Here is a 24,043-nt window from a genome sequence, read left to right as displayed (position 1 = left end):
TGAAGGGCATCCCAAGAGAATTGAACAAGATTCTCAACAAACTAAAACTAGTGCTCCTTCTAAGAAAAAGAAAAAGAAACATAAGAATGTTGTAGAATCCTCTGAACCTCGCTAATGATCCTAATAGTATTTCTATTTCCGATGCTTTGAAACCGAAAGTGGTAATGAACATGATAAAGATAATGATAAGAATGATACTCCGATAAAGAAGAGGTTGAAAAAGAACCTGAAAAGCATGCTAAAAATAAAAAGTATACTAAAGAAGATTTTATTGCTTGAGAAACATGGTAATGAAAGAGAACCTTGGGTGCAAAAGCAAATGTCTTTTCCCGCTAAGAAACTAAAATCAAAGGAAGAAGAACACTATAATAAATTCTGTGATTGGATGAAACCTTTATTCTTGCAAATCCCTTTGATCGATGCTATTAAATTGCCTCCTTATTCAAAGTATATGAAAGATATTGTTACTAACAAAAGGAAAATCCCCAATGAGAAAATTTCCACTATGCTTGCTAATTACTCTTTCAATGGCAAAGTTCCAAAGAAGTTGGGCGACCTGAGTATACCTACTATTCCTTGTTCTATTAAGAATAATTATGTTAAAAGCTGCTCTATGTGACTTGGGAGCCGGTGTTAGTGTTATGCCTTTTTCTCTTTATAAGAGACTTTACTTAGATAAGTTGATACCTACTGATATATCTTTGCAAATGGCTGATAAATCTACCGCTATTCCTGTTGGTATATGTGAGGATGTTCCTGTTCAAGTTACTAATAACTCGCTTGATATTAACCGATTTTGTTGTGTTGGAAATGCCTGAAGATGATAATATGTCTATTATTCTTGGGAGACCTTTTCTTAACACCGTAGGGGCTGTTATTGATTGCAATAAAGGAAAGGTTACTTTCAATGTTGATGATAAAGAACACACCGTCTATTTCCCCAAGAGGATTGAAAAAGCGTGCGGAGTTAATACTATTTCTCATGTGAGAACTATCAAAGTGGGAACCATCGATTGTCCTATATATGAGCCTAAAGAAGAATATCAAACTCTTGTGATTGGATCCATATCAATACAATTCAAGGTAACATGATTGATTTGAGGTTTATTTCTTCATATGCTATGTAAAATTTATTTGGTGGCAAGACTTGATCAACCTTGTTAACAAATACCTTTTATATGCATAGAGGAGGCAAACAACATCTCTTTCTTCCTCTTCTTGCTTTAGTTGCTGTAGCATTTTTAGTTTGCAAAGTTTCTTAGTTGATTTGAGATTTCAAAAAAAAATTCCTGGCCAGTAATAATAAACTTAATACCCAGAAATGTGCATTTTTCAAAGTTTTCAAAAATTCGCGAAAATTACACCGTTGGTCCTATTTTTCGACGAGGCACTCGGGAGCACCGGAGGATGACCTGTGGGGCACCACGGGGTGCCACACCACGGGCCGGCGCGGCCGGCAAGGGGCGCGCCACCTCGTAGTGTGGGCCCCTCCTTGCCCCACTACTTCATCTCTTTCTCCCCAGCATCTTCTCTCTCCCGAAAAAACTCGAACCAACTTTCTCTCACTCGCGTTTTTGCTCAAGAGCTCAGGATTTTTCGATCTCTTTGCTCAGCCCAGATTTCTGATTGAAATTTGGCACATTTGCTCTCCGGTATGTGACTCCTTCGATTATCCAAATAGAATTTTGTTTGGTTGAGTATATCTTGAATATTTTGCTGATGTAGGTAACATGTTTAGTGAGTTTGCATGCTTGTTCTAAGTGGTAGAAACTAGTTTTGGTGCATGATTAGTACTCTAGCAAGTTCCTATGGTAGTTTCCCTCAATTATATGTCACCAAATCAAGTTTTATATTGATTGTTGAAAATTTCAGAAAATGAAGAAGTTCAAATTTGGAGAATTGTTCAAGAAAGGAACAACCAGCACCGGGAGGCTGATACGTCTCCAACGTATCGATAATTTCTTGTGTTCCATGCCACATTATTGATGTTATCTACATGTTTTATGCACACTTTATGTCATATTCGTGCATTTTCTGGAACTAACCTATTAACAAGATGCCGAAGTGCCGATTGCTGTTTTCTGCTGTTTTTGGTTTCGAAATCCTAGTAAAGAAATATTCTCGGAATTGGACGAAATAAAAGCCCGGAGGCCTATTTTCTCACGAAGCTTCCGGAAGACCGAAGACGAGACGAAGAGGGGCCACGGGGTGGCCAAACCCTAGGCGGCGCGGCCCCCCCTTGGCCGCGCGGCCCCGTGGTGTGGGCCCCCGTGCCGCCTCTCGACTTGCCCTTCCGCCTACAAATAGCCTCCGTGACGAAACCCCCGATACCGAGAGCCACGATACGGAAAATATTACCGAGACGCCGTCGCCGCCGATCCCATCTCGGGGGATCCTGGAGATCGCCTCGGCACCCTGCCGGAGAGGGGATTCATCTCCCGGAGGACTCTACGCCGCCATGGTCGCCTCCGGTGTGATGTGTGAGTAGTCTACCCCTGGACTATGGGTCCATAGCGGTAGCTAGATGGTTGTCTTCTCCCCATTGTGCTATCATTGTCGGATCTTGTGAGTCTGCCTATCATGATCAAGATCATCTATATGTAATTCTATATGTTGCGTTTGTTGGGATCCGATGAATAGAGAATACTTGTTATGTTGATTATCAAAGTTATGCTTATGTGTTGTTTATGATCTTGCATGCTCTCCGTTACTAGTAGATGTTCTGGCCAAGTAGATGCTTGTAACTCCAAGAGGGAGTACTTATGCTCGATAGTGGGTTCATGCCTGCATTGACACCTGGGACAGTGACAGAAAGTTCTAAGGTTGTGTTGTGCTCGTTGCCACTAGGGATAAAACATTGATGCTATGTCTAAGGATGTAGTTGTTGATTACATTACGCACCATACTTAATGCAATTGTCTCGTTGCTTGCAACTTAATACCGGAGGGGTTCGGATGATAACCTCGAAGGTGGACTTTTTAGGCATAGATGCAGTTGGATGGCGGTCTATGTACTTTGTCGTAATGCCCAATTAAATCTCACTATACTCATCATGATATGTATGTGCATGGTCATGCTCTCTTTATTTGTCAATTGCCCAATCGTAATTTGTTCACCCAACATGCTGTTCGTCTTATGGGAGAGACACCTCTAGTGAACTGTGGACCCCGGTCCAATTCTCTTTACTCGAAATACAATCTACTGCAATACTTGTTCTACTTTTCTCTGCAAACAATCATCTTCCACACAATACGGTTAATCCTTTGTTACAGCAAGCCGGTGAGATTGACAACCTCACTGTTTCGTTGGGGCAAAGTAGTTTGGTTGTGTTGTGCAGGTTCCACGTTGGCGCCGGAATCTCTGGTGTTGCGCCGCACTACGTCCCGCCGCCATCAACCTTCAACGTGCTTCTTGGCTCCTCCTGGTTCGATAAACCTTGGTTTCTTTCGAGGGAAAACTTGCTGCTGTGCTCATCATACCTTCCTCTTGGGGTTGCCCAACGAACGTGTGAAATACACGCCATCAAGCATATTTTTGGCGCCGTTGCCGGGGAGATCAAGACACGCTGCAAGGGGAGTCTCCACTTCTCAATCTCTTTACTTTGTTTTTGTCTTGCTTTATTTTATTTACTACTTTGTTTGCTGCACTAAATCAAAATACAAAAAAATTAGTTGCTAGTTTTACTTTACTTACTATCTTGTTTGCTATATCAAAAACACAAAAAAAAAAATAGTTTACTTGCATTTACTTTATCTAGTTTGCTCTATTTACTACTGCTAAATGGGTATTGTGGATAATACTAAGTTGCGTGATTACACTAGTTTGGCATAATGGACAACAATGAGCTTCTTATTCTATTTCCTGATTTAAGACATGGATGGTTTGATGCGAAAATTAAAAAACCCATGGAACATATTAGCATGAACACTTTGAATACCATTGTTGCTAATGATATAGAAAGTTCTAAGCTTGGGGAAGCTGGCTTTGATGAGCATGATATTTTTAGTCCCCCAAGCATTGAGGAGAAAATTTTCTTTGATGATACTATACCTCCTATATTTGATGATAGCTACTTTGTTGAATTTGCTCCCACTATTACTAATAAAATTGATTATGCCTATGTGGAGAGTAATAATTTTATGCATGAGACTCATGATAAGAATGCTTTATGTGATAGTTATATTGTTGAGTTTGCTCATGTTGCTACTGAAAGTTATTATGAGAGAGGAAAATATGGTTGTAGAAATTTTCATGTTACTAAAACACCTCTCTATGTGCTGAAATTTTTGAAGCTACACTTGTTTTATCTTCCTATGCTTGTCACTTTGCTCTTCATGAACTTGTTTATTTACAAGATTCCTATGCATAGGAAGTATGTTAGACTTAAATATGTTTTGGATTTGCTTCTTGATGCTCTCTTTTGCTTCAAATACTATTTCTTGCGAGTGCATCATTAAAACTGCTGAGCCCATCTTAATGGCTAAAAAGAAAGAACTTCTTGGGAGATAACCCATGTGTTATTTTGCTACAGTACTTTGTTTTATATTTGTGTCTTGGAAGTTGTTTACTACTGTAGCAACCTCTCCTTATCTTAGTTTTGAGTTTTGTTGTGCCAAGTTAAGCCGTTGATAGAAAAGTAAGTACTAGATTTGGATTACTGCGCAGTTCCAGATTTCTTTGCTGTCACGAACCTGAGCCCACTGCCCTGCAGGAAGCTCAGAAAATTATGCCAATTTACGTGCATGATCCTCAGATATTTACGCAACTTTCATTCAATTTGAGCATTTTCATTTGAGCAAGTCTGGTGCCATTTTAAAATTCGTCAATACGAACTGTTCTGTTTTGACAGATTCTGCCTTTTATTTCGCATTGCCTCTTTTGCTATGTTGGATGAATTTCTTTGATCCATTAATGTCCAGTAGCTTTATGCAATGTCCAGAAGTGTTAAGAATGATTGTGTCACCTCTGAACATGTGAATTTTTATTGTCCACTAACCCTCTAATGAGTTGTTTCGAGTTTGGTGTGGAGGAAGTTTTCAAGGGTCAAGAGAGGAGGATGATATACTACGATCAAGGAGAGTGAAAGCTCTAAGCTTGGGGATGCACCCGGTGGTTCACCCCTGCATATATCAAGAAGACTCAAGCGTCTAAGCTTGGGGATGCCCAAGGCATCCCCTTCTTCATCGACAACATTATCGAGGTTCCTCCCCCGAAACTATATTTTTATTCCATCACATCTTATGTGCTTTTTCTTGGAGCGTCGGTTTGTTTTTGTTTTTGTTTTGTTTGAATAAAATGGATCCTAGCATTCACTTTGTGGGAGAGATACACGCTCCGCTGTAGCATATGGACAAGTATGTCCTTGGTTTCTACTCATAGTATTCATGGCGAAGTTTCTCCTTCGTTAAATTGTTATATGGTTGGAATTGGAAAATGATACATGTAGTAATTGCTATAAATGTCTTGGGTAATGTGATACTTGGCAATTGTTGTGCTCATGTTTAAGCTCTTGCATCATATGCTTTGCACCCATTAATGAAGAAATACATAGAGCATGCTAAAATTTGGTTTGCATAATTGGTTTCTCTAAGGTCTAGATAATTTCTAGTATTGAGTTTGAACAACAAGGAAGACGGTGTAGAGTCTTATAATGCTTTCAATATGTCTTTTATGTGAGTTTTGCTGCACCGGTTCATCCTTGTGTTTGTTTCAAATAACCTTGCTAGCCTAAACCTTGTATCGAGAGGGAATACTTCTCATGCATCCAAAATACTTGAGCCAACCACTATGCCATTTGTGTCCACCATACCTACCTATACTACATGGTATTTCCTGCCATTCCAAAGTAAATTTCTTGAGTGCTACCTTTAAACAATTCAAAATTTATTACCTCTTATTTGTGTCAATGTTTTATAGCTCATGAGGAAGTATGTGGTGTTTATCTTTCAATCTTGTTGGGCAACTTTCACCAATGGACTAGTGGCTTCATCCGCTTATCCAATAATTTTGCAAAAAGAGCCGGCAATGGGATTCCCGAGTCCCAAATTAATTAACAAAAATAGACACTCCTCCATGGTATGTGATTGTTGGACGGCACCCGAAGGATTCGGTTAGCCATGGCTTGTGTAAGCAAAGGTTGGGAGGAGTGTCATCATAATAAAACTAAAATAAAAAGGCACTCCTTCATGGTATGAGATTGTTGGCAGTGCACCCGAGGATTCGGTTAGCCATGGTTTGTGAAAGAAAGGTTGGAAGGAGTGCCACTCAAAAATAAAATAAAATGGGAGCCGCTCTTTGAAGGTTTGTCTGGCAAGGGGGTTAGAGTACCCGCTACCATTCGTTGACAACAACAAACACCTCTCAAAACTTTACTTTTATGCTCTCTTTATGTTTTCAAAATCAAAGCTCTAGCACAAATATAGCAATCGATGCTTTTCCTCTATGAGGACCATTCTTTTACTTTCAATGTTGAGTCAGCTTCACCTATTTCTCTCCACCTCAAGAAGCAAACACTTGTGTGAACTGTGCATTGATTCCTACATATTCGCTTATTGCACTTATTATATTACTCTATGTTGACAATATCCATGAGATATACATGTTACAAGTTGAAAGCAACCGCTGAAACTTAATCTTCTTTTGTGTTGCTTCAATACCTTTACTTTGAATTATTGCTTTATGAGTTAACTCTTATGCAAGACTTATTGATGCTTGTCTTGAAGTGCTATTCATGAAAAGTCTTTGCTTTATGATTCACTTGTTTACTCATGTCATACACATTGTTTTGATCGCTGCATTCACTACATATGCTTTACAAATAGTATGATCAAGTTTATGATGGCATGTCACTCCGTAAATTATCTTTGTTATCGTTTTACTCGCTCGGGACGAGCGGAACTAAGCTTGGGGATGCCGATACGTCTCCAACGTATCGATAATTTCTTGTGTTCCATGCCACATTATTGATGTTATCTACATGTTTTATGCACACTTTATGTCATATTCGTGCATTTTCCGGAACTAACCTATTAACAAGATGCCGAAGTGCCGATTCTTGTCTTCGCTGTTTTTGGTTTCGAAATCCTAGTAAAGAAATATTCTCGGAATTGGACGAAATAAAAGCCTAGAGGCCTATTTTCTCACGAAGCTTCCGGAAGACCGAAGACGAGACGAAGAGGGGCCACGGGGTGGCCAAACCCTAGGCGGCGCGGCCCCCCCCCTTGGCCGCGCGGCCCCGTGGTGTGGGCCCCCGTGCCGCCTCTCGACTTGCCCTTCCGCCTACAAATAGCCTCCGTGACGAAACCCCCAGCACCGAGAGCCACGATACGGAAAACATTACCGAGACGCCGTCGCCGCCGATCCCATCTCGGGGGATCCTCGGAGATCGCCTCCCGCACCTCCGCCGGAGAGGGGATTCATCTCCCGGAGGACTCTACGCCGCCATGGTCGCCTCCGGTGTGATGTGTGAGTAGTCTACCCCTGGACTATGGGTCCATAGCAGTAGCTAGATGGTTGTCTTCTCCCCATTGTGCTATCATTGTCGGATCTTGTGAGCTGCCTATCATGATCAAGATCATCTATATGTAATTCTATATGTTGCGTTTGTTGGGATCCGATGAATAGAGAATACTTGTTATGTTGATTATCAAAGTTATGCTTATGTGTTGTTTATGATCTTGCATGCTCTCCGTTACTAGTAGATGCTCGGCCAAGTAGATGCTTGTAACTCCAAGAGGGAGTACTTATGCTCGATAGTGGGTTCATGCCCGCATTGACACCGGGACAGATGATGAAAGTTCTAAGGTTGTGTCGTGTCGTTGCCACTAGGGATAAAACATTGATGCTATGTCTAAGGATGTAGTTGTTGATTACATTACGCACCATACTTAATGCAATTGTCTCGTTGCTTGCAACTTAATACCGGAGGGGTTCGGATGATAACCTCGAAGGTGGACTTTTTAGGCATAGATGCAGTTGGATGGCGGTCTATGTACTTTGTCGTAATGCCCAATTAAATCTCACTATACTCATCATGATATGTATGTGCATGGTCATGCTCTCTTTATTTGTCAATTGCCCAACCGTAATTTGTTCACCCAACATGTCGTTCGTCTTATGGGAGAGACACCTCTAGTGAACTGTGGACCCCGGTCCAATTCTCTTTATCGAAATACAATCTACTCGCAATACTTGTTCTACCGTTTTCTCTCGCAAACAATCATCTTCCACACAATACGGTTAATCCTTTGTTACGAGCAAGCCGGTGAGATTGACAACCTCACTCGTTTCGTTGGGGCAAAGTAGTTTGGTTGTGTTGTGCAGGTTCCACGTTGGCGCCGAATCTCCGGTGTTGCGCCGCACTACGTCCCGCCGCCATCAACCTTCAACGTGCTTCTTGGCTCCTCCCCGGTTCGATAAACCTTGGTTTCTTTCCGAGGGAAAACTTGCTGCTGTGCTCATCATACCTTCCTCTTGGGGTTGCCCAACGAACGTGTGAAATACACGCCATCGTAGGCCTTCTAGGACCGCCACCCAAATTAGGCGGTCGTACAATGAGGACATCATCGCGCCTAGCTTCGCGCCCGAAGAGGACAATGGGGCTCCTAATGCCTCATCCTTCCCATGTTATGATTTTCTGACAAATGCAGGGATATTGGATGATTTCTTCACCCTTGTCAGCCGCACATGGGATACCCAGCCCCGGGTGGGGTTGACGATAATTTTTTTGGATGAGAACATTGAGCATGTGGATGCGTGCCTGGACGAGAAGCCAGTCGAAGAACATCAGCCTGGATGGCGCTCGGCTCCCCCAGATGAACAGAGCGTGGACGGCAACCTCTCTGCCGAAGCAAAAGAGAGGGAAGCCTCGTCGCTGAGCGTCACCGTGGCTAGGGAGGTGTGGAGCGAGGCCAATTCCCTTGAAACAACACAAGTAATACAAGGAGCTAGGATGCCCATGACACCAACGCCCAAGGGCGTGCATGAAAATAGCCTCGGGGCAGGTCATGTGTGAGTAGAGCGCAGCGGCGGACATCGAGAGCGGGCCGCCAAGGATCCATGCGTCATGCCAGAAAGACGTGCGGCGTCCGTCCTCGACGAAAACGAGTGTGAGGGAGCGGTAGAGCAGGACGAGCTTGCGCAACGACGTCCAACAGCCGCCAGAGGTGGCCGAGCGGGGCTCGGAGTGATCGAGCCGGAGCCAATCTCCGGCCAACGCCAGGTTGCCCATGGCGTGTTAGATTGGACGTGGAGCCATTGCAGAAGATTGACGAGGAAGCATGTGTTCTGCACGCCTAGGGCACGAACGCCGAGGCTGTCCTCCTCCTTTGAGCAGCACACTTTGTCCCAGGGGACGAGACATTAGGGGCCCGAAGCTCGGTCGCCCGTACCCTAAAGAAAAGACGACGGAGGGTATCGAGGGCCGCGATGACCATAGGAGGGAGCTGCATGTCCGCCATCGCATGCGTTGGCAGCAAGTCCAACACCGCATTGACGAGGACGAGGTGCCTCGTCGGGGACCGTAGGATCGAGGGCTCTCCATCCTGATAGGTATTTGGTGGCCTTGGCAATGATGGGGGTGAAGGCGTCGAGCGATTATGTACTCCTTCCGTTTCATATTATTTGCCAAGAGATTATGTATGTACTCCCTCCATTTCATATTAATTATCGTAGATTAGATACATAAAAGCCGGGCAGGACCAGGTCATAAACTCATACTCATATGTGACATCTCGAGACACATTCATGAGTTGATTTGAAATAGGCGATCTATAAGGCTGGTCATAGTGATAAGTATCATGTTGTACTCTTATGTATATGATACTTGTGTATGGTACTATCTCTATAGTGGTTAGTATCATGAAGTAGTATTATAGCTATGCTATATTTATTACTTTTTAGAATCTCAATGCAAATGTGTGCACAAGATCTGTTTGGTATTAACTTTTCTCGTGACATGCGCTATGATAAAGTATCCACCTATGTTACTCCTACTCTAATCTCTTCTCTCTTCCTTAATTAGCTGCCACATCAGCATTTTTGTGGGACCAATGTGTATGATACTAGCACTATGGCTAGGCTAAGATCAAATTTCACAGATGCACAAGATACAATAGAACTTATGTCTAGAATTTTAGTTTGCATTTTTTGGAAACTTGGAAATGTCAGAACAAAAATGGGGTGCGGGCGCAACTAGTTGCGGTATATCCCCTCTCGTTCCGGAAGTCCGAGAGCACTGTATGTATACATAGCTGAAATCATTCGAGAAGTACTGTCACCGGGAAACTCTCATTTGTAACTAGTTGGAAAAAGAAATTATGGAATTACAACAACGCTGTCCGGTGATGACGATTAATTGATTTGTGACAGATTTACTCGGTCAGCCATTTCCAGTTTTTCCTGCTGCCCGGCGCGCCACAGGCCCACAGCCCACATGCTGGAGTGAAGTGTTGGAGCAAGATACGTCGGTATATCCGGTCAAAAAACTTAAACATTTGTTCTGAGAAGATCAAAACAGAGTAATTTATGTTGAGAAGTTATGCAAACTCTAGTACTACCATCTTCAGTTTCTTGCAGAGAAAAGGGGAACTCCATAATCCATACAGTACCATCAGTTGGACAGATGAAAAACACACACCATCATTTACATCTTCATAAAACCCATGTATATACACTTGAGATCGGAGTACACACAACAACATGAACTCTTCTACTCTACCCTAGTACCCTGCATCTTATACCTTCATCATAATTACAGATTTTTTCTTGAAAGGGGCAAAGTAGATCAAAGCACACAATCCTGCGCGCGCGGTACGCTATGCTTGCACGTACCAGGCAGCGAATCACATGCCGCCGATGCAGGAGAAGATCCTGGAGCTTTTGCCCCTCCTCATCCGGCCGTCCGCGCGCCACTCCGGCGCCGCCCCGCCCACCTCGCCGGCGAGCTCCTCCAGCGACCGGTGACGCCGGTGCGTCATCTGGTCCCTCCCCACGCCGCCATCCTTCCACTGCTTCTGCTCCCACACATCGCCCTCTTCCACGCCGCCGGCGCCGAACCCGCGGGCCGAGCCGGTGGAGCTGCACCTGGAGTAGCTCCTGGTCTTCCTCTCCTTGATGGCCTTGTAGATGAACGGGATGAGCCCCTCCATTAGCTTGGTCGTGGCTGCAAGAAATGGTTGCTAGCTTTGGAATAACCGAGCTTGCCAGCTTGGGACAGGGAGGGAGACCTTGTCTTATAGGGCGCGGCTTCGCGCCCGTGCTTGACCACCAATGGCTTCTTGTTGAGGCACGAGGGGTTTTTCTCGCGTGTGGTGGTGTTGCAATTGGGCTTTGGTTGCTTGTGAGTTGTGCCTGAAAAACCAACGACGTTGACGGTTCTGTCTAATTTTCAACAGCACATGATTGTGTCAATCGGTGAAGAGCCATCTAACTGCAGTTGGCTGATGGTTTTGGATGGATGGATGGCTGGTTTGCTTTTTCCCTAGTTAGGTCGTTGCTCATGTCAAGCACGCATTTGCTGGTAGCTAATGTCTGTTTCCGCTGAAATCAACCGAGACTCTGAAGATTCAGTTTCTCCAGATTTAGGCAACCGTTTCATCACCTTTCTTTCTTGGAAAAACTAACCAACTTTCATTACCATGTCCTAAAAGAAGAGGATGGAGGAAACTACTACAAGGAAAAGGATGTCGCGGTAGTAGTTTCAGTTTCAAGTTAGTGACAGGAATTTTTGTTTGTGTCCTCTTGCTTGTGAAGTCAGTTTTCATGTATGGCGAGCCGAGATAACGTCGAAAAGTCAGCAGCTCAACGTACGTTGCACAAATTCGTTAGTCTTTCTAGAGCTCGATACGGGTACATTTGAGGCAGGCCTGTTCTCCAGATTGGCACTAACCAACGAAAAATTCATGTCTATGGACAAGTTTGACCTGTATCTTTCAGCAACACAAGGTCACAAGGCACAATGATGTTTTATTCAGTAATTTTACCTGTCCAATAACCTTTGCCGTCAAAATTTCAGATAGATACAAAAATCATAGAATCGGGAGGTGATTTTATTCACTAAAATAGACCAAAATCATTTCAAGACTCTTTCCTTTTATACACGTAATTGCTGATACTGGCATGTGGCATCTATGGACGTCGAATTGTTAACTAGCTGTCCAGCTATTCGTTTGTACATCAACATGTTGCCAGCAGCAGAAGAGACTTGTTAATTAGCAACACGAACACCTAACATACGCATGGTTACGTTTAAATATTGTCACTTAATTAGTCATTGATGCCGCAACAATCACGCGAAAACCGCACGAATTGATCAACATGTTAATTTACTGAGAGATGCTGCTACGGTCTAGAGACTTATAAACATAAGAAAAGTACGACCATGCTGTTGGATGACCATCAGATGGGGGACACTCGATAAGGTTTAGTAATTGGTCAATTGGCTATTAGTCTTGCAGAGAATCATGCGAATATTGGCCCCTGCGGTTCTTATCTGGGGAAAACCGGTGACGTGCTGCCGTGCTGGAGCTGAAGGCAAGCTTCGTTCGCCACGGCAAGTTTCTGAAGCTTGCACCGCGACACCAGGACGGTTTAACAGTAACAGATGGGATTAGGACTTGCTTGAACAAAGAAATTAAAGCTTCATTCGAAAGGCATACATGTATCTGATAACTCATAGTTCTGCTGAAGTTCTCCGGCTGAGACGTAGACGCATGAGGTCCTTTCTTCAGTTATACTCGATTTGCTCCACGTCTATACCGTTAGCCATAACTGAAGCGGAAGTACAGCATGTAAATCTTCAGTTTGGTCACATACTAACATGCATGCCTCCCAACGTTTGTCAGATTATCATCAAGATTTCCTTTTTGTGTGCAAGCAGATATAGATAGCGGATTATTCTGTCACTTCTTCATCCAGAAGCCTGTCCTCATGGTTACATTCGTTGTCAACTAGCCTGTCGCGCTTCCGTCAGAGATAACTTGACCTGACAGCTTACCTAACGCATTTTTTTCCGAGAGACTAGATTAGAGCGCTTCCATCATCAAACACAAACTCTATCCTGGGATCATGACGACTGCTTCTTTCACCAGGAACAGGTCAAGGTGGAAAGCCACCGTATGGTTTCCATCAGTTAACTGTTCTGAGTGATGCTAACAGAGCGAGATCATCCTCTCTGGTCATCTTTATTTTTTGGCAGGGTGTTGTAGGTATAGTGTGCATCATTTTCCCTTTAGATCAACACACTAGATTTGCTTTTTTGGGACTAATCTGTGCAACTTGCAAAATACCAACCTTCATCGGCTGTAAGTTTGGATAGCGTTTACTAGTCTGGACTCTTAATTAAGACAGAACTGACAGTGATGCATCCAACGAACACATCCAGATAACGCCGAGTTAGTAGCAGCCTCACTGTATCATCGGTCACGAAGCTGCTTGGTTACCCTCGAGAATTCAAGGGGATGTTTGCCACCCAGCTAACTGATCGAGATCTTCGGTTGACGCTTCTGCCTGTAAAAGAAAAGCGCATGTTATTCTCATGGTTGACGCGCCTCCCATAATCTACACATTGTTGATGCTCCTATTGACGAGCTGGCACGCATCAGCAGCACGATAGACCGGCCACCTAAAGCGAGAAGCCGGCTATCTTAAGTTTTTATTTTCATCGGTCCCAATTTTCGTTGATTTCGTGACGATCCGCTTTGAAAAAAAAGGTTTTGAAATCTATAGAAAGTTTGGATTCGTTGGTTGCACAATGGTTGAAGTTGAAGGACTCGTTGTCGTTCAAAGGTGCTAATTTGAAGAGAATTTCTGGTCTGGTCTCCACTGTCCAGAAGACGATCAATATTGACCGGCGGTTCGAAAGCCGCCGTTGTTCCGCCGCCGGGTTGCGAGCTGTCCTAGTGCTGCGTGAGAGAGAAATGGGCATCTCCAACGCGGCAAAGCAAACGGACGCTTAACGATCATTTGTGTCCGCGCGATCCTAAAATGTGTTAGGAATAAGGTCAGATCCAACGCATAGTGACTGGGCCACCGAGACGCAAACACGGCGCATATTTGCGTCTCGGATGCGTCCCGACGGACACTACGTGGACGCGTCAAGTGACCGCTCGCTTTTCTAACCGCTTGGTAGCGAGTCATAGGATTGTATCGATTGCATCGTTTTCGCGGGCGTCGCTTCCGCATTCGCGCCGCAGTCTTTGTCATCAGTGGAGTCGCTTCCTCTTCCGCACCAGGCGGGCAGCGGCTGGGCTTGCGCGCGCCCGACCTTTAGAAGTCGACCGACATCGTTCCTGCCATCGCCCATACTACCGACAACTCCGCTCCCACCCGCACCACCACGTGCCGCCGCATCACCATGGGGAAGAAGAAGAAGGACTTCGAGGCATCCGGCAGCAGCGCTAAGAAGGAGGCGTGACCGAACAGGTTATCGCTTCCCGTCGGCATGGCGCAGCTAATGCACGCCAACTGGACGCCGTGCCACCGCTAGCGGGACGTGCACCTGCCTGGCGGCGGTTGGCGGCTCAGCCACCTCCGGGTGCATGTCCCGCCCTTTCCTCTGCGCGAGCGAGAGAGGAGCGCTGAGATCCGGCCTTCGCCGTCGACTCCAATAGTTGGCATAGCTGCCGCGAGATCGAGAAGGATATGAGGAGGGTGGCGGGATTCCTCGGCGACCGGGACTTCCCGTTTGAGCGCCCGTTGCCGCCTCGTCGTCGAACACGGCAGCCGCCAGCGCCTCCACAGGACGACGCCACTTTTTTAAATTTTGAACATTTTCGGATTTGAATATTTAGGAATTTTGAACATTTTCAGATCTGAACAATTTTCGAATTTGAGCATATCAAATTTTGAACAATTTTCGAATTTTTAAAATTTTATGAATTTAAATTTTTTAAAATCTGTTTTTTCTTTCTTGTTTTGAAGTTTTTTAGTTTGAATGAAAACCAATTGGTTTGGGTGCCCAGCAGTTTGAAAAGTAGGACCATGAATTCCGAAGAGTCGAACGAATAAGCGGCAGAGCTAGAGCGGAGCGGCGCTGGAATTGGGCCGGCCCACCCAGGAGCCTCGACGCGAAAGCTGCACACCCTTCGCTTCAAGCGTCAAATAGGGGAACGGCCCGGTTCGGTCTAACCAAACGCACCTAGTGAACCGCCCGCCTGGTTTTTCCTCGCACAATCCGCCGTCAGTCGTCAGCCGTCTCCACCCCGACGAAACCACATCCCGATGCCGCCCAAATCCAAGGCGGCGGCGGCGGCGGCGGCCGCGGCGGAGCCAGCCGCCGTGGAGGACCTCTTCTCGGCGCTCCACCGCCACATCGAGGCCGGCGAGTTCCCCCAGGCCGTCAAGGTCGCCGACCAAGGTCAGGCGCCGGCACATCCTCCCTCCTCCTCCTCTCTCCCCGACGCGCTTCCCGTGCCATGATGCCCTAAACCCTGACCCCCCGCGGCTAATCCTGCAGTTCTCGCGGCGGCGCCGGGCGACGAGGACGCGGTGCGGTGCAAGGTGGTGGCGCACATCAAGGCCGACGCCACGGACAAGGCGCTCGCGGCCATCCGCGCCGCCGACCGCCTCCCCATCGACCTCAGCTACTATAAGGTGACGCACGTCGATCTTTCCGACCCTTGCTAGCGCGCTGGATCTCTCTGAGTTCGCTTGCTCTCGTGACTGCTTGGATCCGTAGGCTGCGGTTTTGGGATCTGGGAGTGGTCAGACCTGCTTGGTGATGACCAAGCGGAGAGTCTGTGAACCACCTTTGAAGCTTCGAATATCAAAAACAGATTAGTCTTCGGTAGATTGCTAGCCACGACTCTTGCAACACCGCGTATTATTATCCAGAGAACAACATTGCATAACCAACTTTGCTATTGAGAACTGTAGTACAGTTGATTGTTGGCTCGTTGCTTACTGACAAAATCCATGTGCACTCACCTGCAATGCACACTGCGAGAGGTGTTTGCGGTCTGGCAAGAACATATGGCCCTGCCAGTTGAATACCTTTGTGAAGCATTTTTTATTATTATGCTTGTCTGACTTAAATTTTGAATTCTGAGGTTCCAGTGAGGTCAAAGAGTCCATCATTGCATGAAATTTTGTACATTTTCCTCTTACGTTCTCTGTCTGTCCTGATACTGAGTAGTTGTTCCTTTGCTTTAGATCAGGCTGTTACAGGTGAACGTAGGCTTTTTACTCCTTAATTGATAATTGACACCCTGTTCAAAATTCTTAATATGAAGAGATCTTTTTATTTTTTCTTTGCCTGTATGATCTACTGTGCTGATCTGAAGCATTAGGTGACAAGGTTTTCTTCAGCAATGCAGGCAGCCTAGTTGATAGCTAATACGGAAACATAGCCAGAATTCACTATCATGCCTGATAGCAGCATAATGGGTGATGAACTAAGATTGGATTCCGATCTCACCTAAGCGTTGGTCACTTGATCTTTGACATTTCTTTAGGATCTCTAGTTTCCCATAGACAAATAGTTTACCTCTTCTTTGACTTTTTTCTTACCTGAAGGTAAAATTTTGGCGATCTGGGTGATGATGAGACAAAAAGTTCACCTTTGAATATCAAATGTAGTTTAATGTCCGATAGATTGCTAGGCGCGATGCTGGCAACACTGCATATAAAGTACATTGTTTAACAAAGCTTGCTATTGGGTTTTCTAATGCACACTGACGAATTCCATGTGCAATCATAAACTTGCAATGCACACTGAAGAGTTGTTTGCAGCCTGGCAAGAAGCTGTGGCCCGGCAACTTAAATACTTGTGATGGCATTTTCTATTATTATGCTTGTCTAACTTAAACTTAAAATTTGAGGTTCCAATGAGTGCAAAGAGTCCATAATCGCATGAGATTTGTACATTTTTGTTTTACGTTTCTTTGTCTGTTCTGGTACTGAGCAGCTGTAACTGTTTTTTAGATCAGACTGTTATGGGTGAAAATGGTCATTTTACTCCTTAATTGATGATTATCATCCAGTTGAAAATATCAATATGCTGATCTCTTTTGATTTTTTGTGTGCCTGTATGATCTACTTTTTTACTTATATGAAGCATTAGGTGACAAGGTTTTGCTCAGCAATGCCGTCTGCCTGGTTGATAGCTAATACTAAAACATACGAGGATTTACTTTCATGCTGATGAACTAAGATTGGATTCCATTGTCACTTAAGGGTTGATCTTTGACATTTCTTTAGGATCTCTACTTTCCCATAGACTAATAGTTTTTTCTTTGTAGTTTTTATAAATCTTGAAGACTAGGACATTTATTTGCTGGTATACAAGACTAGCATGTGCAAATGCACTGAATAATATTTTTTATCTATATTCAGGCATACTGCTACTACAGGCAGAACAAATTGCAAGAAGCTTTGGAGATATTAAATGGCCAAGAAGAAACAGCTGCTGTTCTCCAGTTAGAATCCCAGATCTATTACCGGCTAGCAAGAATGACTGATTGCTTGAATAGCTATGAGAAGCTTCAAAAATTTAAGATTGACTCAATGGATCTTAAGATAAATACCATCGCTGCTCTGGTTGCAGCTGGAAGGGCTTCTGAAGTACAGGCAGCCATGAAGGCGCAAAAGGTTGATCTTACCACTAGAGCGCTCAGAGATGCTAGGAGCTTTGAGCTTGCATATAATTCTGCTTGCACCTTGATAGAAAATAAGAATTATCCAGAAGCTAAAGAGCAGCTGGACTTGGCGAAAAGGTGATTTTGCTGGCAAACTTATATATCTCAAATGAATGCATACTCCTGGCTTATTGAACTGATAATCCAATCAATAATGTTTCTCTTGTAAGATTAGAGGCTTGGTAACCAGTAAAATTTTGATTAGTTCGTTGGTCGAGTAGTTTCACACTTCCACTCTTTCCCATAATTCTGTGTATCTAATTCTGGATAAGTCACACCATTGGCAAGTCTATTAAGCTCCTACAGTTAGCTAGATTTTAATTGCTTATTTTGTCTGTAGAATCGGGAAGGAGGAGCTTATGGTGGAAGATTATGCAGAAGATGAGATTGAATACGAATTAGCTCCTGTATCTGCTCAGCTTGCTTATGTACAGCAGGTACCTAAATTTGGTCGATTCTCTTGTAGCCCAATCTTTATTGGACCCTGTTACCTATTTTTAGCTACAAGCAATTAAATTTTCTATCTGCATTTTCAGTTACAAGGACAGACTCAAGAAGCTATGGAAACCTATGTTAATATGACAAACAAGAAATCAGGAGATCCCTCATCACTTGCCGTGGCAACAACCAACCTTATATCACTGAAAGGTACAAAGGATGCTGCCGATAGCTTAAGGAAGCTTGACCGGCTTGTTGAGAAGTCTACAGCTCCAAACCAATTGCAACTTATTGAGAGCCTTGAATTCAAGTTACCCCCAAGGAAAAAAGAAGCCCTGTATTCTGCGCGCGTTCTTTTACTCCTCCATGCAAATAAAATCGACCAGGTTTGCCTTTCATTATCGATCCATCTCCCACTTACCTGTTTCTATTTTTTGTTTTGATCTATTACTCATCTGGGATCATACTGCTGCTGAACTTTTGTTTGTTGTACTTGTGACACTTTCGTATCTTCTTTTATAGTGAACTTATGTTGAATTTTAGCTAGCATGAGTCAAGATTCACAACAGTTGGATGTTGGTCACTCAATGAGTAATAACCATTTGATCGAAAACTGATATAAAGTATCTGCTTGATTGGTTACATAGGCATCCCGGCTCTCATTAACTGTTCGCAAGAATACACCCTACAGTGTTTCAGTGTTCTTAGTATTTCATATGTTCTGGGAAATCAGCTTTGGCTCTCGGGCTCAGATGAACCAGTAATCCAGACCATGCACTACTATGGAGATTCACGCTGGAACATGTATTCCCCTCTGTATAGATAATTTTGTTCTTCCTTTTTATTGCTGCATGGCTCACATCTGTACCCCTAGTTAATGGAGTTCATCTACCACAACAGAAGTCCGTTGACGTTCTGGACCAATATCCACAATATTCTGGACTGTTTCACCGATGGGCGTTCTTGTCTAAACTTCCCTGAGTCCAGATCCTTGTGTTCCTCCCTCCATGTGTTCTGGGGGCACCTTACCTTCCCCGGCTCTCAGCTGATGATGTTTGGGTGAAGGACGCGTCCTCTATGCAGCTCTAGTTAGCATATCTCTTGTTAAGAAAAAGTTAGCATATCTTGGTTGTTCTTGTTATCTTGTACATACGAACCACTCTACACCTCTCCAATTCTGCCCAGACCTGTGGCACTTCTGGCCATGAGCGCCTCTCAGCGATACCATGAGGCTCGCCGCCGTAGTTGTGCCTTCCCTCGTTAACCATCATGCTCGTCGTCAGTTCCGACCATCATCCTTGTCCGCTCCCTAGGCATCAAGACATCAACCCGTTGTTGCCATCGGCAGTGGCCACTGCTAGGTGGTGCCGACCAAGAAATGGCATTCACGCTGGTCATTATTTTTATCATTTTCTGAAAGTTTCGTGCACTAATTTGTGTGTAATGCATTTTTGCTGTACTTGTTCCTGACACTTTCTGTAGTACTTCCAATCTGCTCTGACTTATCTTGCTCTATGTGAGAAAATAAGATCTGTGCAATACTTCACTTTTAACTGATTTTCTTTATTGAAATCTGACTTGTTTTGTCCATGCATCTAAAATCTTCCTTCACCCAGATCTGTTCAAGTATCAGTGTATCATCGATTTTGTGTTTTGTTCTTACAAGGCAGTGATGAGTGAGTGATTTGTTGATTAGAATTCGTTCTTCCAATTATGACTGAGCTTCTTTTTTTGCTGCAAAAGCGAGGTGTTAAGTTGTGTGCAAAAGCATATTTTATTGATTCAAATACTTTATTCATCTTGTTCAAAGATTTTGTTCTTGCAACATGTACTGATTGGATGAAAAATGGGCAGCAAATTTGCAACGTGTGTTTATTGAGTGGAAATTGAGCAGTAAATTTAGAACTAATCCACTAACGGTGGCCTGCTTAAAAAAATCAAGCTGTGTTTCTGTACCATGGAACATGAAAACGCTTACCGCTGGTCCAGTAGGTTGCCGTGGTGCCCTCCGTCATCAGCTACAAGTATTAACGCCAACTCCGAACCCACCCCCTGCAGCTGGCCCACATGCACTGGACATCTTGCATTTTGTACGCGATTTCCATAGGACCGTATCTGAGCAGAATATTCAATTTGGAACCCCAAGCCCATGTATGCGGACCAGATATCCGGAGCAGTTGAGCTCGGGTGTCAAAACGCCACCCCCATATGTTCTCATTTATTTGCGTGATTCCCTTAAAAGTGCCATTGATTCAATTAACAAAATATTCACCCATATTTTGGCAACATTTCACTTGGCATTATGCTATAGTCAGTTTCATTGGCAGTTTTAAGCGTTAGTCACTACTATTTGCTAGCTTAATCATGTTCTATTTTCTCGATCTTTTGCTTCACTCAAACTAACATATAGGGTTGTATTGTATATTTCAGGCACATGAGTTGGTCAGTGGACTGCTTGGTATGTTTCAAGACAGTATATTCCCTATTTTACTTCAAGCTGCAGTTCATGTGAGAGAAAAGAAGGTCGCGAAAGCTGAAGAAGTTCTTAGCCGTTATGCTGAGAAACATCCTAATAATTCTAAAGAAGTTCTCCTTGCACTTGCCCAGATTGCTGCTAGTGCTAACCATTTTCAAATTGCTGCTGACTCGCTGTCTAAAATATCTGACATCCAGCACATGCCTGCTACAGTTGCTACACTAGTAGCTCTAAAAGAGCGTCTAAGTGACTCTAATGGTGCTGCTTCTGTGCTTGATTCTGCTATCCAGTGGTGGAAGAATGCCATGGCAGAGGATAACAAGTTAGATGTGTTCATGCGGGAGGCTGCTTCATTTAAGCTCAATCATGGGCGTGATGAAGAGGCTTGTCAACTGTATGAGGAACTTGTGAAGAGCTATGGGAGCACGGAAGCGTTGGCTGGGTTAGTCGCAACTTCAGCTCGCACAGACCTTGAGAAAGCAGAGCTATATGAGAAAAAGCTGAAACCATTGCCTGGTCTTAAGGGAATTAACGTCGAGAGCCTGGAGAAGACATCTGGTGCAAGACATGTAGACCAAGCCGTGAAGGTGGATGCTCCTGAGGAAGTGAAGAAGCAAAAGGCTAAAAAGAGGAAGAGGAAGCCTAAATATCCAAAGAACTTTGATCCAGCGAACCCAGGGCCACCCCCAGATCCTGAGAGATGGCTGCCCAAGAGGGAGAGGTCGAGTTACCGTCCAAAGAGGAATAAGAGGGTCCAGGTCAGAGGTGCCCAGGGTTCTGTGAGTAAGCATGATGCAGCTACTGCCAATGCTGCTGGTGCCTCTTCTAAAGCAAGCCAATCCACCACCTCAGCAAAGGCTCCAGAACCACCGAAGGGCAAGTCCCGGAATAAAAAATCGAGGAGATAGGTGTCAAATTTGTTGTCACAATATAACAATACAAAAAAAGACATTGTCCATTTAGTATGCTGACTTGCATTTTGTGTGTGTTATTTGCATTGAATTGCCCTCTGCTGTGCTTTTAGAATCATCTTTATGGTGACCTGAGTCTAGACTGTTGCAAATTTTGCTGAGGCTAGCTATGGCATATATGGTTGAACATTTTTGGTTGAATGCTCCCCCAAAATCAAATACCCTAAATCGTAAAACATTGTTAATAGCAGGGCAGTGATTTGTTGCACATGCAAGTCACAAAATCAGAACCCTGCAAGTGCTCTCCACTCTGCCAAAATAAAAGGCTTATTTTCGAGCATCTTTGTGACCAGAAATCGCCAGCATGCTCTTTTTCTCACCCCCCAGCACTAACCAATAACCATATGCTTTCGACATGAATGAACAGCTACGCAAGTTTCTTCTCTAGCAACATTTCTTGATCTGGGGAAGCTTTGGGTGCAAACACAAACGAAATTGATGGTCTCAAGCACGTACAATAGTAAAATAAGGTTCAGATGATACGTAGATTCATGTACCTCCTACCCTAATGAGATAAATATACAACATCTCTCCGAGCACTCATCAGCTAAAAGCAGCATCTATACTACTGCCAGTGGCGGACCCAGAAATTTTGGTTTGCCGGGGCGAACAATTTTGGGGAAAAAATTAACACACAAATGCAAGTCTACTAGATAGAAATCATATGGTAAATTGCACCAATAAATACTAGTCTCTTGGCGCGTGAGACGCCCATTGGTGAGCGTGAATACGTGAATAAAGGAAAATTATCAGTGTAAATCATATGGCACATAATAATATCCCCCTAGAGGCAAAGCCAACATCCAAACCAGACCTGCAATACGTGAATAAAGGAAAATTATCAGTGTAAATCATAGCACAATTGTAAAAGTAGCTGATAAGATTGCATATATTGTACCACTAAGTTGTAGTAGTAGGAGCATGAAATTGTCGAGGTAGATGGAATCGGTGTTTCTTCAAGGCATGAAAACGTAACATAATTTGCTTGTATTGGTGTAATATCAAGTGCACGTGGCTTGTGTAATGGTACTCGCGTGATAGTAAAATTGAGTCATCTAATTATCTTCTTGTTGTACATACTACAGACATATCATGGCATATAAAATCAAAAAAGGGAAAAATTACCTGCACAATCTCGTGCGTCTGCTGCGATGTCTGGTTCGTGAGGTACGTCCTCCTGCGTTTGGCTGCTGCATGCACCAATTTGCCCCGCCACTGGCGTCGGAGATGTAGCTGCTGCTGCCGCCGCCGCCTCCTCATCTTACAGCAATTGCAATCCAGTCGGGCTCTTCATTCGAGTCCATCGGTTGGGGGTGGAGAGGGGTCGCGCGCTAGGGATTGCAGGCGATCGGGTGGGATTTTTCTTGATTGGAACGATCAACGATGCAACTGATAGGGTGAGTCTGCGTGTGCGTGGTGTTTCGATAGCTAAAAGAAAATAAGCAGGCCTTTCATTTAAAGCCCAATAGCTAGCCGACTAGCCCATTTTCCCATCTCCTTCTCTACAGGTAACGCTTCGCTAGGAAAAAACCAGAGAAGAGCTTCCTCTACGTCAATGGCAGCAGTTAAGATACAGAGATGGCCGCTGGGGTACCCTGCTCCGCGCCGGGAGACCCGGGGCGGCCGCCCCTGCTCGCCCCCCCGGTAGGTCCGCCACTGACTACTGCTGGACAAGTGCTACTACAGCTACAGCTACAAGTTCACGTTATGTCATGCAGTTAAAACTCATACTTCTACCATATGCACACCATATTTGCCAAGCTACTGCAGTTGCTACAGCTCACAGCCAGGTCAATCGACAAACCATAACTAAATCCTATTGTCATTCAACAGAGAGTTAACATCCGGGGTCACGACGAGATGCCGTTTCTCGATGTCCCCGAGCTGGCAGCAATGTTTCTTTTTAGTGTTCATGGCTACTGCGTGTTGTGTCATCCCACATTCAGTACCCGGGTTCACCTGCAATGGAAGAACCTAAGCAGTAAGGACCATACATATGGATATCTTTCTAGATCCTACTGTAGATGTTAAAAGAATAATGTAGAAGATAGAAAGTAACATCAAACAAGGCATCTCCCAACTTCATCTTGACCTTGCCACTCTTGTACACCAGCATCTTGCCCATATACCCTCCTGGCAAATCATTCAGACTGTATCCTTCTTTCACCTCCTTCACTATGGACCTTCCATTCCTTTCAACTCTAGTGGTTGATGTTCTTAGCAAAGGAAGAGATTTCGGCAACTGGAATAAGAACATTCTTGTTTTGTCGTCGCGTTCCTGTCGTTCCAAAGAGTGAACAAATTACACAAATGCAAGATAGTATCAGGGGAATGGTGTAGGGGTAAGAGAAGCCTACGAGCAGATTGAGCTCTTTAGCTGGATGGACGGAAGATCCACATTCAGTTGAGCTTGGGAGAGGCTCCGGTAACTCAACATTATTACCATCTTCGTCCTCGTCATCGCCATCTTCATAACCGTAGAACCCTTCTGTTAACCATTAAACATTCCCATGACAATTCCTAGT

General features: G+C 44.2%; 2 protein-coding genes across 2 annotated transcripts; one reads left to right on the top strand and one right to left on the bottom strand.

Annotated features, from left to right (window-relative positions):
- Nucleotides 1-10,841: 10,841 nt before the first annotated feature.
- Nucleotides 10,842-11,253, bottom strand: LOC124659392. The gene has a single exon (XM_047197279.1). It carries the CDS (start codon nt 11,145-11,147, stop codon nt 10,842-10,844), a length of 306 nt encoding a protein of 101 aa, XP_047053235.1. The 5' UTR covers nt 11,148-11,253.
- Nucleotides 11,254-15,219: 3,966 nt separating this feature from the next.
- LOC124665580 (signal recognition particle subunit SRP72-like) lies at nt 15,220-21,659 on the top strand. Its single transcript, XM_047202978.1, has 6 exons — nt 15,220-15,355; nt 15,455-15,591; nt 17,332-17,711; nt 17,974-18,070; nt 18,170-18,457; nt 20,502-21,659. The coding sequence occupies exons 1-6, from the start codon at nt 15,220-15,222 to the stop codon at nt 21,453-21,455; spliced, it is 1,992 nt and encodes a 663-aa protein (XP_047058934.1). The 3' UTR covers nt 21,456-21,659.
- The last annotated feature ends 2,384 nt before the right edge of the window (nt 21,660-24,043 follow it).

The sequence above is a fragment of the Lolium rigidum genome, chromosome 6, assembly GCF_022539505.1.
Source record: "Lolium rigidum isolate FL_2022 chromosome 6, APGP_CSIRO_Lrig_0.1, whole genome shotgun sequence".
NCBI lineage: Eukaryota > Viridiplantae > Streptophyta > Magnoliopsida > Poales > Poaceae > Lolium > Lolium rigidum.
Note: the sequence above shows the minus strand (reverse complement) of the source record. Positions and strands in the feature narration are given on the sequence as shown.

Excerpts from the sequence above, each read along its gene's own strand:
- LOC124659392 (XM_047197279.1), bottom strand. The coding sequence starts at position 11,147 with ATGGAGGGGCTCATCCCGTTCATCTACAAGGCCATCAAGGAGAGGAAG.
- LOC124665580 (XM_047202978.1), top strand. The coding sequence starts at position 15,220 with ATGCCGCCCAAATCCAAGGCGGCGGCGGCGGCGGCGGCCGCGGCGGAG. Across the intron at positions 18,071-18,169 it reads AGCTTGCTTATGTACAGCAG|TTACAAGGACAGACTCAAGA; the intron begins GTACCTAAATTT and ends CTGCATTTTCAG. Across the intron at positions 18,458-20,501 it reads ATGCAAATAAAATCGACCAG|GCACATGAGTTGGTCAGTGG; the intron begins GTTTGCCTTTCA and ends TGTATATTTCAG.